Source organism: Coturnix japonica, chromosome 11 (genome assembly GCF_001577835.2).
Source record: "Coturnix japonica isolate 7356 chromosome 11, Coturnix japonica 2.1, whole genome shotgun sequence".
Lineage (NCBI taxonomy): Eukaryota > Metazoa > Chordata > Aves > Galliformes > Phasianidae > Coturnix > Coturnix japonica.
In genome coordinates, this window is record NC_029526.1 from 867,076 (window position 1) to 881,363 (window position 14,288).

The 14,288-nt window shown below is 62.4% G+C and overlaps 2 protein-coding genes across 7 annotated transcripts; one reads left to right on the forward strand and one right to left on the reverse strand.

Annotated features, from left to right (window-relative positions):
* Positions 1-28: 28 nt before the first annotated feature.
* On the reverse strand, positions 29-6,147 carry ST3GAL2 (ST3 beta-galactoside alpha-2,3-sialyltransferase 2). 3 transcript variants are annotated; one of them, XM_015873602.1, is made up of 8 exons: positions 5,640-5,734; positions 3,787-3,955; positions 3,283-3,690; positions 2,920-3,113; positions 2,459-2,638; positions 2,247-2,292; positions 2,005-2,124; positions 29-1,914 (listed from the first exon to the last, which is right to left on the reverse strand). In XM_015873602.1, the coding sequence occupies exons 3-8, from the start codon at positions 3,616-3,618 to the stop codon at positions 1,741-1,743; spliced, it is 1,050 nt and encodes a 349-aa protein (XP_015729088.1). In that variant the 5' UTR covers positions 3,619-3,690; positions 3,787-3,955; positions 5,640-5,734; the 3' UTR covers positions 29-1,740. The 3 variants fall into 3 exon arrangements, with proteins under 3 accessions (XP_015729088.1, XP_015729087.1, XP_015729086.1); XM_015873601.2 differs by lacking the exon at positions 5,640-5,734 and adding an exon at positions 6,102-6,147 and having other exon boundaries at positions 3,283-3,955; XM_015873600.1 differs by having other exon boundaries at positions 3,283-3,955; positions 5,640-5,690.
* A 325-nt stretch (positions 6,148-6,472) lies between these two features.
* Positions 6,473-14,080, forward strand: FCSK (fucose kinase). 4 transcript variants are annotated; one of them, XM_015873597.2, is made up of 23 exons: positions 6,473-6,572; positions 6,683-6,837; positions 6,940-6,990; positions 7,062-7,187; positions 7,273-7,345; positions 7,710-7,807; positions 8,006-8,086; positions 8,193-8,312; positions 8,487-8,628; positions 9,005-9,132; positions 9,212-9,313; positions 9,522-9,692; positions 9,765-9,832; positions 10,001-10,368; positions 10,545-10,755; positions 10,851-11,017; positions 11,133-11,360; positions 11,538-11,681; positions 11,780-11,899; positions 11,971-12,158; positions 12,312-12,411; positions 12,927-13,150; positions 13,343-14,076. In XM_015873597.2, exons 1-23 carry the CDS (start codon positions 6,497-6,499, stop codon positions 13,457-13,459), a joined length of 3,258 nt encoding a protein of 1,085 aa, XP_015729083.1. In that variant the 5' UTR covers positions 6,473-6,496; the 3' UTR covers positions 13,460-14,076. The 4 variants fall into 4 exon arrangements, with proteins under 4 accessions (XP_015729083.1, XP_015729080.1, XP_032303008.1 ...); XM_015873594.2 differs by having other exon boundaries at positions 6,683-6,990; positions 13,343-14,080; XM_032447117.1 differs by having other exon boundaries at positions 6,683-6,942.
* Positions 14,081-14,288: the final 208 nt, after the last annotated feature.

The following is a 14,288-nucleotide window of genomic DNA, read 5'->3' on the forward strand; positions in this document are numbered from 1 at the left end:
TGGGTGGTGATGGCAGGACACAGAGCCATCCAGATGCACGGTTTTTATTGACTTAAAAAATAAACAACCAAAACACCCAACAAACCAAATTGTTTTAAGACAGTTGTGTGCAGGAGAGCCCACATCCGCAGAGGCTGTGGGGCCGCTTTGCCCTGTGATGGGGATTACCCAAAACCTCGGTTTCTCCCCAAAACAAACCCTCTTCCCCAGTGCCCACAGCCTCTGCCCACATCTCCTCTATGTACAGTACAGTGGTGCTCGGAGGTGCCCGCAGGCCGTGCAGCATGCTCGTGCATGCACTCGCCGGCCGCTCTGCGGAGAAACAGGAGTGGTCGTGAGTCCTTGTGTTGGGACAGTTTAAATAATAACAATAATAATAATAATAACAATAATAATAAAAAGAGTTGGGGGGGGGGGGGCTGGGGCGGAAGGAAATCAGCCAAAAAATCATTATGGTGCTGCCGGTGGGCTCGGGATTGTCTGACCCAGAGTGGGAGTGTGCAGGCACAGCCCAGTGCCAGGGGTGCCCGATTGATGCTGATGCCCCCAGGATGGAGGGGGACTGGGAGCGCTGCTGTGCATCCCGAGCCCTGTGCTCGCAGGGCAGCGCAGCCGAGGGTGGTTAGTCAAGGCACTCGTTGTTGCTCGTGGTCGTGTGATTTGTGTGGTTTTCTTCCCCCAGAAGAAGGCAACGCCGACACGAGGTGCTGGGAAGGTGTGGGCTGGGGCTGGCGGTCACACCGCTGCCTCGGGGGCTGCCGTCCCAGCAGCAGGCACAGCACAGCCCTGGCACCTCGCGACCGCAGAGAGAAACCTCAGAAAGGAAAACACCCCCAAAGCAGAGAAACGTAGAGAGAAGCCGAATAGAAAAAGGGAAGTTTGCCCCCAAGCCCTGTGTGATCGTCCATCGGTCACCGCTGCAGCTTCCAGCACCTTCCACCCCCCCACACCGAGCCACTGTCCAACACCACGAGCTTTGGGATTGCAGCTTCTGGCCACAGCTGTCTGTGTGCAGCAAAAGGGAAATAAGAAACGACCCCCCCGGCTGTGTTTCACTCACCTGCTAAAGCTTTCCTAACCTGCTCCTGTGCCCAAGGCGAAGGGGAGCCCAGACAGTGAGGGATGGACACACAGTCTGTGCCCCACCGTGCTGTCACCTCCACCAGGCGCTCGGGTTTCTCAGCTGCCTTTTGCAACCTCCCCACCCCCACAAACCCCTCCTATCCCACAACACAACATGGGGAGAATCTGACCAAGGGGACCACGAGAGTCCAGACCCCTTCCCAAGAGCCACAGGAGAAGCAAAGGGGGAGAAAACCTACAATGGAAGGCCAGAGCAGCGGCCGTTTTGTGTCCTGCTGTTGGGGAGCTGGCCCGGCCTGCTGCTGATTGTCACCCTGCCCTCATCCCGGGCTCGAGTGCTCCCCAAAGTCACCAAGTTTGGGGGCTTTCATATAGGATTCTGTTGTTGTTTTGTCCTTGTTTTAAAAAGAGCAGCATTTGGTTTGACTGTAAGAGATGCGAGTCGGGCGCTCCCCCGGCGCTGGTGGTGTCTTCAAATCCTTGCTTGGCTGAAGCGGGTTCCTTAATACTACCAACATCAAGTCAAAACTCCCCAAACCACACCAAGTCTGCCAAGAGCTCAGAACCCCATCGGCTGCCAGCACCCAACAGCAGCCGGGGCAGCTCTGGCAGTGCCGGGGTTAGGAGCTGGAGGACACGCGGCCGCCCGGCCCTGGGTTAATTGCCCCGGTAGACCTCAATCCTGCTGGTTTTGGCCAGCATGTCGATGATGTGTGCCTCAAAGTCGGCGTCATGCACCCCGGTCTTGCGGAACTCGCCAGCATAGCGGTTGTTCTCCCAATAGTGGTGCCAATTGCCACGGCTGTCGGCACCGAACCCAAAGACGTTCACCTGTGGGGTGAGGGTGGGCACAGAGATCAACACCAGCCCCTGATAAGTGTGATATGGGGCCGGGTGTTACGTCCCCATGGTGCCACCTACCTCATCACAGACGTGGAGGGCGAAGAAGAGCACCAGCATGCCAGTGGAGGGGTAGCGCCCGTGGTGCTCCGTCCAGCGGTCGTGGATGTACTTGAAGAAGGCAGGGTTGTAGATCTGCACCTGGAGCCGGGGGGGTGGACAGAGGGATGCTGAGAGCTGCACCTCCCCTGGGCTGCATGCCCAACAGTGCTGGGAGAGGTGTGGGGTTAAGTGTGTGCTGAGGAGCACAGCGCTGCTCTCACCTTCTCCTTGTCCACCCGCAGAAAAGGCTTCACGGGCGCATAGGTGCTGGAGGGAGAAAGCAGAGGGGGGGGTGGGCAACTATGACTGGGGTACATTAACCCAGAGATAGTGGAGATGGGGAGAAAGCCACCAAGCTATGGCTGTGACTTCACCTCTCCCAGAACAGTCCCCAGGGTGATGGCATCTCTATGCATGGCCACTGGGTACTTACAACCTGATCTGGCCAGTGGAGAGGGCGCTGGCAATCCAGAGCAGGTCCAAGGTCTTGAAGGGCACCAGCACGAAGCTGACGTTGGCAGGCAGGTTCTTGGCGCTCTCGGGGTACATGAAGTGGTGTGTGGTACGGCTGCCCACATCCCCCTCAAAGCCCACTGTGGGTGCCTGGTTCATCCTGGGGACAGAGAGTCACAGAACCACAGAATGGTTTGGGTTGAAAAGGACCACAACAATCTACCCTGCTGTGTGCAGGGTCACCAACCAGCAGCCCAGGCTGCCCAGAGCCACATCCAGCCTGGCCTTGAATGCCTGCAGGGATGGGGCATCCACAGCCTCCTTGGGCAGCCTGTTCCAGTGCGTCACCACCCTCTGGCAGAGCTGAGCACACAGAGGGGACACGCAGCCCCCCTGGCCGGGTGCCAACACACCACTTCTGACAGGGTTCCTTGCTCTCACCTCATGATGAAGTCGTGCCCATCAATCTCGTGCCCATAACCAGAGCCACGCAGGTTGCCCGAGTTTCCAACCACAGCGCAGCGCCGGCAGCGGCGCGGGTCACGCCAGCGGTAAGGGTTCTCCCCTGGCACGATCTGGAAGAGCTTGCTCAGCACCTCCTGCGTGTTGTGGGACTTGAACTGCGGCTGCAGCATCTGCAGGGCAAGAAGGAGGGTGGTGCGGGACCTTGTTGAGTGTATGGCACCAACAACCACCCCAGAACATCCCAGGGTCAGGATGGTGAACCGCGGCTCCCCCAGCAGCACCATGGGCTCAGCAGGGCCACGGCATGATGGCGATACCACAGCATCCCCCATTGCTCACCATCCACCACCGCTGCACGTCTGGCGGCAGTTCCATGTTCTCCTTGGTCCACACCGGGGACACAGCGCCATCGTAGCGGCTGTCAAACCATGCGGTGGCGGCAGCGGCGGCATCCTCGGGGCAGCGGCGGCACACGCAGCCCCTGGGGTATGGCACACCGTGGCTCAGCCGCCGCACGCCAGCGTAACCAGGCACCAGCTTCACCCGGTGGATGCCGCCCAACCCGCCGGGGTCCAGGTAGGCGATACTGTGGTGGGAGTAGGTGAAGAGCACCGACATGACGAAGATGAGGAGGAAGGCGGTGGAGAGGAAGCAGACGCGCAGCGAGCACTTCATGGTGGGCAGGCCGGCAGGCTCGGCGCCGCTCCCCGGGCATAGGGCTGGGGCGCGGGGTGGGCGCGGGGCTCCCTGTGGGGCACGGAGCCTCCGGTCAGCACAGCTGGGTGTGCAGCCCCACTTGATGCTGTGTTGGCTGGGAGGTTTGGTGGGTTGGAGCATCCCTACCTGCCGGGCTGCAGCTTTCCATCCGCCTGGCTCGGCACGGCTCGGCACGCCGGGCTCAGCCGTAGCTCCGCGTTGCGGTGGCCCCGTGGGCTCGGGGAGCTGCTCCCAGCTGGTCCCAGGCTGCCGTGGCACCCATCATCCTGCACCAGAGACACGTCGTGGCAACAGACTGGAGAGGAAAGGAGGGGATGGCGGTTAAGGGACAGCGAGAGCAAAGAGGTACCAGGATCCTGCCCCAAAACCCCATCACCCCCTGGGCTGCTCCCCCCAAAAACCTTCAAGGGCAACAACCACCCCACAGCTCGAATCCTTATGGAAACTGGTAGTGTTCTGGCGTTATCCTGCCCCAGTTAGTCACGCACCGACACATATTCATCTGCGTGGCAAGAGGAAGGAAGCCAGAACACGGGGCACATCCTGCCCGCCCTGCTTGGCCAGCCGGCAGTTCCCATCTTGGAGCTGGGGGGGGTCAGGATGGCTGCATGGCAAGGACACGTGTCCTCACAGAGGAGTCTGCAATGGTTTGGGGTCAGAAGAGACCAGCCATCCCTGAACCCTGCATGGAGGGGACAGCCATAGACACACAGCCCCATCCAGCACGGATCCTCAGCACCTCCAGGTGCTCACCAGCTCCCTCAGGAGAGGGTCAGGTCCCACCAGGTTGGGTCCCACCAGTTTTGGTCTCACCAAGCCACCAGGTTGGGGCCAACCAAAGCACATCCCTGCAGCCAAGCCTGGAACATCAGCAGCCGCTCAGAGCTGGGGCTCAGCACCTCCATCTCCTCCTCCCCTCCACCTCCTCCTGGCCGCCCTTCCATCTCACCCTCCCAGGCTGCCATCCCCGTGCCCAGCTCCATGATGGCAAGTCCGCTCCTGTTCCATCCTTGCTGGATGCCTCACTGGGAAACTATGTGCAGGAGCACAGGGATGGGCACGTCAGCACCCAGCCTGGGGGAGCAGGGCGGGGGTGGAACACGGGGAGCGAAGCTGGCACGGCTGGGGAGCAGAAACTTTGCTCCAGGGCGCGGAAACGGGTCCGGGCCCTATTTTCCATGGGGTTTCCGGCCGCCCCGTTGGCCTCGCCGTGCGGGATCCTCCTCCAGACAGGCAGGAATTCGTGCTGTCGGATCTCCTGGCCCGCGCCCCAACATTCCGCTCCCCGCAGCCCGTCGCACCGCCCTGCTGCCCGCCCGGCGCGGGACGTGCGGAGCGGCCCCGTCCAAAGCTGCCACCGCCGGCCCCATTTTGGGCTGCTCGGCCGCCCCGGGAGGGTTTGTGTGTTGTTCATGAGCTGGATTAGAGCCGTGAGCTCAGCTCCTCGCTGGGGCCACCCGGAGCAATGCTGTCCTGGCAGCGCGTGCTGCTCTCGGGGCGGGTTTGGGGCTCGCCGTGAAACCCCGCTCCCACGTCAGCCAACCCAGCGCGGAAAGCGGAGTTTCCCGTCTCTCTACCCCGCCGTCCCCTGGCTGGGGTCACCCAGCAAGGCCCGGCCCCGCACTGCACGGCCCCCGCTTGCCCCGTTGCTCACAGACCCAGAGGGTGACACCGCCGGGTGTCACCGCCGTCCCCGTGTCCCCGCTCCCTGCCCGCACCCCCCCATCCCACCGCCCCATCGCGGACACAACGCACCGCCACCCGCGCGTCCCCCCGCCGCCCCAAACCCACGCACCCCCGGGGCTCCCCCCGGGCTCCCCCATCCCGCACCCCCGGTGCTCGCTGCGCACCCACGCGCCCACCCCCGCTATCACCGCATCCTCCCGGCGCCCCGCGTCCCCCCGATACCCCGCACACCCCACCCTGCAGCCGACGCTCCCTCCCCCCCTTTGGAGCCGGACCCGCCGTTTCCCCCGCACCTCGTTCCGCTCCGGCCCGGCCCCGCCGCCGGGAGCCTCCGGGCCCCTCCGCCGCCGCCGCCGCCCCCCGCACCGCGCCGCGCCCTCCGCTCCGCTCCGCGCCGTGCGGGGCCGGGCCGTGCCGCGCCGTGCGGGGGGGTGGGCTCGGGAGGCTGGGAGATGTAGTCCGTGCGGGGTTGTGGGACTTGTAGGAGGAGAGCGGGGCCGCCGCGGGGGCAGCACGGCGGGGCCGGGAGCTGCGGGGCCAGGTGCCCATCCCCGCTCCTTTACCGCTGCGCGGCCCCGTGCCCGTCCCTGTACCCAGCCCGTGCCCATCCCGTGCCCGTCCCGGTGCCCGCGGTACCCGTGGCCGGTACCATCCCGGTGTCTCTCCTGCCGCCTGTCTCCGTGCCCATTCCCGTACCCATCTCCTCGTGCCCATCCCGATGCGCAGCCCCATGCCCGCTCTGTACCCAGTCCCACCTCCATCCCGGCGCTCAGCTCCGTGTCCGCCCCGCCGCCCGTAGCGATGCCCTGTGCCCATCCCCACGCCCACCCCGCTGCTTCGTGCCCATCCTCACACTCAGCCCCCCGCCCATCCCGCTGCCCCCCCGTCCTGCAGCACAGTGCAGCCCCTGGGGCCCATCCACAGCCGCACCGCGGGGTGTCCGGGAGCCAGAAGAACCCCAGCCCCCTCCCCACCTTCCCACCCCCCCCGGCGCCCCTCTCGATGCAGCGCACATTTACGGGGCGCTGCGCCTTTAAGGCTCCGTGTCGCGGTGCACGCTGGGATGTGTAGTCCGTCGCCCCTCGCTTGGAGCCGGCGGGCAGCGCGGCGGCGCACTACGACTCCCGTCAGCCCCCGCGGAGCCGCCATCATGGCGGCGTGTGTGGAGTGGACGGCGATCGTGCTGACCTGCCGGCGGGGCGGCGGCGGGGCGGCTGTGCAGAGAGGCAGGAGGCGGGGATGGCTGCGGGACGGCGGGGCCCAGCGGGACCGGCCCCCAACCGGCCTTCATCATCCGGCCTTCATCATCATCATCATCCGCCCCTCTCGTTGGCAGAGCTGGAGCTGCGGTGTCTGCGGGGCGCTCTGGGCCGGCGGCCCGTCCTGGTGCTGGCGCTGGAGGATCCGTGGTCCGGCGTGGGGAGCGGCGGGGCCACGTTGAACGCGGTGCTGGTGGCGGCCGAGCACCTCAGCGCCCGCGCGGGACGCACGGTGCGGACGGACGGGGCCGGACGGGGCCGGTCGTTCCGCACACACTGCGCACTGCCCCCCCCCTGCCGCCTTTCCCGTCCCGCTGATCCGCGTGTCCCGCAGGTGGTGAGCGCCGACGTGCTGAAGGAGTCCCGCATCCTCATCCTGCACACGGTGCGGCCCGTAGCGCCGTGTCCCCCCCGGGCTCCGCTCCCGGCGCCGTCTCACCCCCCCTGTCCCCGCAGGGCCGCGAGTTTTCCTTCGACGACTGCGGCCGGGCCTTCACCTGCCTGCCCGCACTGCAGCCCCGCGCCGCGGCCGAGGCGCTGGTGTGCAACCTGGACAGTCTGCTGGGCACCGTCACACGGCGGGTGGGCGACGGGACGGACCCCAGCGGCACCGAGACCCCCCGGCACCGAGTCCCTCCCCGCTGACTCCCGTCCCTTCTGTCCCCAGCTCTGCGTGGGCTCCCCGCCGGGCGTGTGGGTCTGCAGCACCGACATGCTGCTCAACGTGCCCTCCGAGCCAGGTGAGGGCTGTGTCCTGCACGGCTGCCAGCAGCGCAGCCAATTCAGCCTTGGCCACATCCACATGTGGCTGTGGGAGCTGGGAGGGCACGTGGATGCTCAGTGTGTGTGGTTTCAATGAATAATGGAACCACAGAATGGCCTGGGCTGAAAAGGACTATAATGCTCACCCAGTTCCAACCCCCTGCTATGTGCAGGGTCTCCAACCAGCAGCCCAGGATGCCCAGAGCCACATCCAGCCTGGCCTTGAATGCCTGCAGGGATGGGGCATCCACAGCCTCCTTGGGCAGCCTGTTCCAGTGGCCCATGCTGAGTGCTGCTGCAAAGTGTGGAGCTCAGCACACTGATCTCTGTCCCTGTCTCCAGACATTGACTGGGATGGCTTCCAAGGGGTCCGAGTGATTGCGGTGCCCGGCAGCCAGGCGTATGCGAGGAACCACGGCGTGTACCTTGCTGATGAGCAGGTCAGTAACAGCTCCCACATCCAAGCAGTGACACCAGCCTGGATTCCCCCCTTGGATGAGCAGGGGATCTGCAGTCTGTTGGGTTTGCAGTCTGTTCTGCTGTCCCTTGGTCCCTGCCCATACAGTCCTGTGGGTCCTGTCTCTGCTGTGGCTGCTTGGGGCAGTTCAAAGAGCTCATTGGAATCTTCTTGCTCCCAGGGCCTGGTACGTGACATCATCTACAAAGGCACAGAGGCTCAGATCCAGCAGTGTGCAGGGCCCGACGGCACCGTCCCGCTGGTATGTCACTACCCGCAGCTCCATCCCTTCTTGTCACCATGGCTGGGACTGCTCACCCCACCGAGGGATGGGACAGCACAGCCTCAGCCCCGCTGTGCCCTCGCAGGTCTGTGGGGTGGTTTTCTTCTCCTCGAGCGCCGCTGAGCAGCTTCTGGCCACCCATGTCATCCCTCCCCTGGACGCCTGCACCTACATGGGGCTGGACTCGGGGGCACCACCCATCCAGGTGACACCCCCTCTAGGGTGATGGGGTCCCTCATCCTGTGGGTGCTGTGTGAGCCTCTTTGTCCCTGTGCTGTTAAATTTAGATGCAGGAGGGCAGCACCCAGCAGTGGGGAGGGAGTTGGGGTGGCTGTGCCTGGTGGCCCGGCAGCACCCAGGGTGTCCCTTCTGTCCCCAGCTCTCCCTTTTCTTTGACATCGTGCTGAGCATGGCTGGGGGGGTGACAGAGGAGGAATTTGTGAGGGGTGGTGGTGATGCCAGCGTGAGGAGTGCCCGCTCTGTGCTCTGGACAGCTCTCCGTGCCTTCCCTCTGAGCATGGGTGAGTAATGCTGTGGTGGGCACCTGTATGGGACCTGTCCTTGATTTTCAGCTCCCTCTGTGGGTAGAAATTGTGTGCCCCGGTGGCGCAGTGGTTAAAGACGCCGCCTTGCAACACTGGGGCCCAGAGTTCGAATCCCCCCTGTGGCGCAAGTGGTAGAAGTGCCGCTCTGCTACACAGAGGCTCGAATCCCGGGGGCTGGACTCGATGATCTCTAAGGTCCCTTCCAACCCGCACGAAACTATGAAACTATGAAATGTGGGAGCCATAGTCCACAGCTGCCTCTCAGGAGAGTGAGGAGGGGAGTGCTGGGGAGGCTGGGAGCACCTCCTTACCCTGAGATTGTGGTCAGTGTTTCTTTCCTGCCTCCCCACAGCCTGCATTCCTGATGCATCCTATGACTACTTGACCACAGCTGCGAGCGACCACATCCGAAGCCTGACACTCTTGCCCAGCTCCACCAGCCACCTTCGCTTCTGCAAAACTGCCCATTCCCATGTGGATGTAGGTCTCTCCAGCCCCAGATTTGCTCAAATGCACATGTTTTTTGGGAGCTTACTCCACGTGCCCATCCCCTAAGCAGCAGCCCTTGCTCCTGGAGGATGGCTCCTCTGTCACCAACTGCCTGCTGGAAGGAGCCGTGCGGCTGGCGGCCGGCAGCGTCATCCAGCACTGTCACCTCCAGGTATGTGGGACCTGGAGCCTGATGCTTATGGAGGGACTCAATGCTGCCCTTTGGCTGCTGCTGGGGATGCTGTTGGCATCTTCCCTGCTGTCAGTGCTGGAGCATCGCTTCCTGGGGACTGGGGTTTTGCTGGCCGCAGCATGTCTCCTGGCCTGGCTCTGATGTGGGGCCAGCTGTGTCCCACAGGATCCCACTGCTTCCTCTGCAGGGCCCCCTGGAGATCGGTCCCGGCTGCCTCCTCACAGGCCTCACCGTAGGCTCCTCACCAGTGCTGCAGGGCTGCCCCCTGCGTGATGTGGTCCTGCAGGGCCACCATGTCCGTCTGCGTGACCTGCCCTGCCGCGTCTTCACGCTCAGTGGCCGCCTCGACAACTGGCAGGTGCGGGGACAGCAAGGTGGCACGGGACTCTGCAAAGCTGGGGTGTAACTGCCCCCCATGTGTCCCCCCCAGAGTCCTGCTGAAGAGGCCACTTACTTGAACATCCCCTGGGCAGAGTTTTTTCATCAGACGGGCATACGGTAAGTACCAATGTGCCTGGATGGAACAGGGGACCTGGCTCCACTGGGGGCACCCACAGTAGCCCAGACTTCAGTCTACAGTGAGAGCCATGGTGACCACCCTTCCCTTCCAGCATCCCACCTCCCCTCAGTCCCTGGGGTGCTGCTGATGGGCTCTTCCCCCACCAGCAAAGGGGACCTCTGGGAAGCTGAGATGCCACAGAAAGATCGCTGCCTGCTGACTGCCCGTCTCTTCCCAGTGCTGCACGCTTCTGAGGCGCTGGGGCTGGAGGACGTGCTGTGGATGCTGGCCCCAGCAGCATCGGGCGAGAGGCTGGCACGCTGGCGAGCAGCCTGGCGCATGTCATGGCAGGAGCTGCTGCCCTGCCTGGACAAGGCAGCTGAGCTGGGCACCCGCCGGGACCTCTTCTTCCTACAGGGCCAGCACAAGGTGCAGCGTGTGCTGCTGGGCCACCAGGACAGCAGCCTCCTGCCACTCATCCGCAGCGCCGTCCATGAGGGTTACCAGGAGGCCTTGCTGGGCACGCTGGATGAGGGTAAGCTGGACAAGTCTTACATCTCTGGACATTTTTTTGCTTTCTGTCTTCAGTACCACTGAGCCTGGCAAGAACTCAAGACCACCCAGGGCAGATGCAGGTTGTGCATGCCTTTCTCCACTTCTAGCAGAGGTAGGCTGCTTTGGGCCACTCACAGCCTTCCTTTAATTTTCTAGTTGCCTCTACAGCTGACGACGCAGGCATCGCAGCCCGGGCACTCGCCTGCATTGCTGATGTCCTGGGCTGCATGGCACACGGGGAAGGGGGCTTGAGGAGCGGACCTGCTGCCAACAGGGAGTGGGCTTCAGCTTTCGGCCGCCTGGAGAGTGGTGACATTGCTGGCGGGGTGCGAGAGCTGGCAGCCGAGCGGCAGAAGTGGATGAGCAGGTGAGGCATGGAGCAGCAAACTGCTGCTGTCCTGTTCTGGCCATTGGAACACCTGGGGGGCCACGGCAGCAGGATCAGCATCCCTCTTTTCACAGTCCAGCCCTGCTGGTGAGAGCAGCTCGGCACTACGAAGGGGCCGAGCAGATCCTCATCCGGCAGGCTGTGATGTCCTCGTGCCAGTTTGTCACCGTGTGTCCAGTGGAGCTGCCACCCCTGGGGCACTGGGTGCAGGTGGCATGTCCAGCCCGCCTGGACCTCTCCGGTGAGCTTTGCCATGCCAAGGTGGGCTCAGAGCTGGTGGGATGGAGGGGGATGGATGATGATTGCTGGGGCACTAAGGAGAAATGAGCTGGAGGGCTGATGTCGTGCCTTGGCAGGGGGCTGGAGCGACACTCCTCCCATCACATATGAGCATGGCGGGGCCGTGGTGGACGTGGCGGTGCTGGTGGATGGGTGCCGACCCATTGGTGCCCGGGTGCGGCGCATCAGTGAGCCAGAGCTGCGCCTGGCCAGCCTCGGTGGGACGCCATGGGGAGAGGCGGCGGTGGAGCTGGTGTGCCACGAGCTGGGGGACTTGGGGAATTACTGCCAGCCACACGCACCAGGTGAGGGGTCAGTGGCTGCACAGCCTGGCTTTGTGCCCTTGGTGTCCTGAGCTCGTGGTGGGCACTGGGTCTGTGCCATTCCAAGAGTGATCCGCTCTGATCCTGTGCATCCTCGTTGCTGGGTGAGGGAGCAGGTAGTGCAGCAGGCACGGCTTTGCTTTTTCTTTCTGTTTCCAGGAGCCTTGCTCAAGGCTGCCTTCATATGCACAGAGATCGTACAGTTCCCTTCACAAAAGCCCTTGCGGGATCAGCTGATGGAGAACTTTGGAGGTGGCTTTGAGGTGCACACCTGGTCCAGGCTGCCGCACGGGTCTGGCCTCGGTCTGTCTCCAAAGAAGGGAGTGGGTGGGATGTCTGTCCTTCTCCAAATGCTGGGATGCAGCATCCTTGTTGCTGCCCTGCCCCTGTGCTTCCTGCAGGCACCAGCAGCATCCTCGCTGGAGCAGTGATGGCAGCACTGTACCGGGCAGCTGGGAAGGTTGCTGGCACCGAGTCCCTCATCCATGCTGTGCTGCATCTGGAGCAGAGGCTCACGACAGGTAACAGCTGGAGAAAGAAGCTGTGATGGGGCAGGGGTCCAGGCACTGGCTGAGCATCCTGCGTGCTGCAGGTGGAGGTTGGCAGGACCAGGTGGGTGGGCTGGTGTCTGGCATCAAGATCGGGAGGTCGGAGGCCCGGCTGCCACTCAGGGTGGAGGTGGAGGAGATCCTGGTGCCTGAAGGCTTTGCACAGATCCTCAGTGACCACTTGCTGCTGGTTTACACGGGGAAGACTCGCCTGGCTCGCAACCTGCTCCAGGTAACACATGGGCTCTGGCCTCCACTCCCCCTCAGTGCGTGTCCCCTTAGGGCAAAGCTGTGCCACCTCAATGGGAGCTGGCATTGAAGCCAGCAGGGTGATGGGGACATGTGTGGCCAAGGTGCCTGTCCCCATCAGCCCGGTTTCTTGCAGGACGTGGTGAGGAACTGGTATGCCAGGCTGCCTTCCATCGTACAAAATGCTGATGCTCTGGTGAATAACGCCGAGGAGTGCGCCCGGGCCTTGAGGCAAGGTGTGAGCTCCCCTCCTGCACCAGGCTGTCCTTTCTAACAATTGAAGCAGCACAAAATCCCCCAGAGAGTCTATGGGAACAAACACTAGGGCAATGCAGGGTCTAACAGCTGGAGCAACCTTAGGCTTACCTGCATTTTATAGGCAGCGCCCCAGAATTGAGGCTTGAACTAAGATCTCGAGATGGGGGAGGTAGAAGAGGCTCCTGTGAGGCACACTGAGTCTGTCTGATTTTCTTGTGGGGGTGGTGGGGGCCACAGTTAGTCTATAAGTGGATTCATTTGGGATGGGATGCAGAGGAGTGGAAGCTGGAGCATGAAAGCAAGCAAAGTCTCACCATGTAGAGGATTAAAAATGAACAGAAAAGCAACAGCGGGGAGACGTCTTGCTCAGCGGGCAGAGGATTTTGGGGTAGATGAGAAAGCAGGAGTGAGCTCAGGCTGAGCACAAGGCAGGACCAGGTTTCTGCCCTTTAGGAGAGAACTGGAGACAAATCTTTTCTCCTCTGTCCTGCAGGAAACCTGCAGCTCATTGGCAAGTGCCTGGACGTCTACTGGCAGCAGAAGAAATGTATGGCCCCAGGCTGTGAGCCGCTGGCTGTCAGGCGCATGATGGATGCTCTGCAGCCTTATGTCTACGGGCAGTGCTTGGCTGGGGCTGGTGGTGGCGGCTTCCTTTACGTCTTAACCAAAGACCCTCAGCAAAAAGAGACTTTGCACCAAATCCTAGCAAAAACAGAGGTGAGATATGTGCCTTCAGCTGGTACAATGGTCTAAAGCTGCTTGTAAAACCCAGCATTGCAGGTGGTTTGCAGAAGCCTGCTTCATGCAGTGCAAGCACTAGAAGCATCCCTGCCCCCCAGCCAAAAGTAGGACAAGCGTGTTTAGTGTGAGTCCCTTGCTGACTGCTGCCCCATTAACTCTTTTTCACAGGGCCTGGGCAACTTCAGCATTCACAGCATTGAGGTGGACACCGGAGGTTTCTCCATGGAGGTGGTGGGATGTGATCCTAACAGCAGCGCTCGCCCTGGAGAGGATGTGGCCACGTGAAGGCATTAAGCCCTCAGCCACTGCTGGGGGACATCTGGGACAGAGATGGCTGCCACCCAAACCAGGATGATCCCCGTGTTTCAGCTCCCGGCTGCTGCAGCCAGGGCTGGTCATGGATTCTTCTTGCTGGGTGCCTCAGCCCCAATGACATGCTTGGTCCAGTGCTGCAGAACACAGCCAGGTCCCAGCAGCATCCCAGCAGAGCTGGGGATATACCACTCGTGGACCCTGGCAGCTGGCCTCAGCAGGTGCCTTATGTTTTGATGTGGCCTTTTTGTGCTGATGCTGGGCCCAAAACCCACACAGGCTGGAGGAGCTGTGCTGAGTTGGGCAGGCCCATGAATGCACTGTAAGGACAGGCTGCTAGGGGAGCAGCTGGCCTGCAGGCAGGGCTGTGCGATTTGACCCTGTTCTCATGGTTCTCTGAAGGGAAAAAAATAGCATTTGTGATGCTGCTAAGCCTCGCTGCTCTTGCAATAGCAGTGGCCCGTGCTGCCCTTCAGCGTGCAATGTTCCATCCCTGGATGTGGAATCGCCTCCCCCTCCTGTGCTGAGAGGTTATTTCTGCAGTGAGTTACCAGTCCCTGCGGGCTCATTGAATAAAAGAGCTTGTTCCCAGCATGCCTTTGTTTTCTGGCCTGCTTCTCCTTCCTTGTGAGCCTCCCAGGGGAGGCAGGGCACAGTGCACATTGCTCTGTGGTTTCCCAGTGTCACAGTGCTACTGCTAGATGCAGCCGAGTGTCGAGTTTGGCACCAGGTACTGGCACATGGGTGTTTGTGCCGCGCTGCTGCCAGCAAGAAGAGCATCTTGCTGCCGTGGCACAGTACA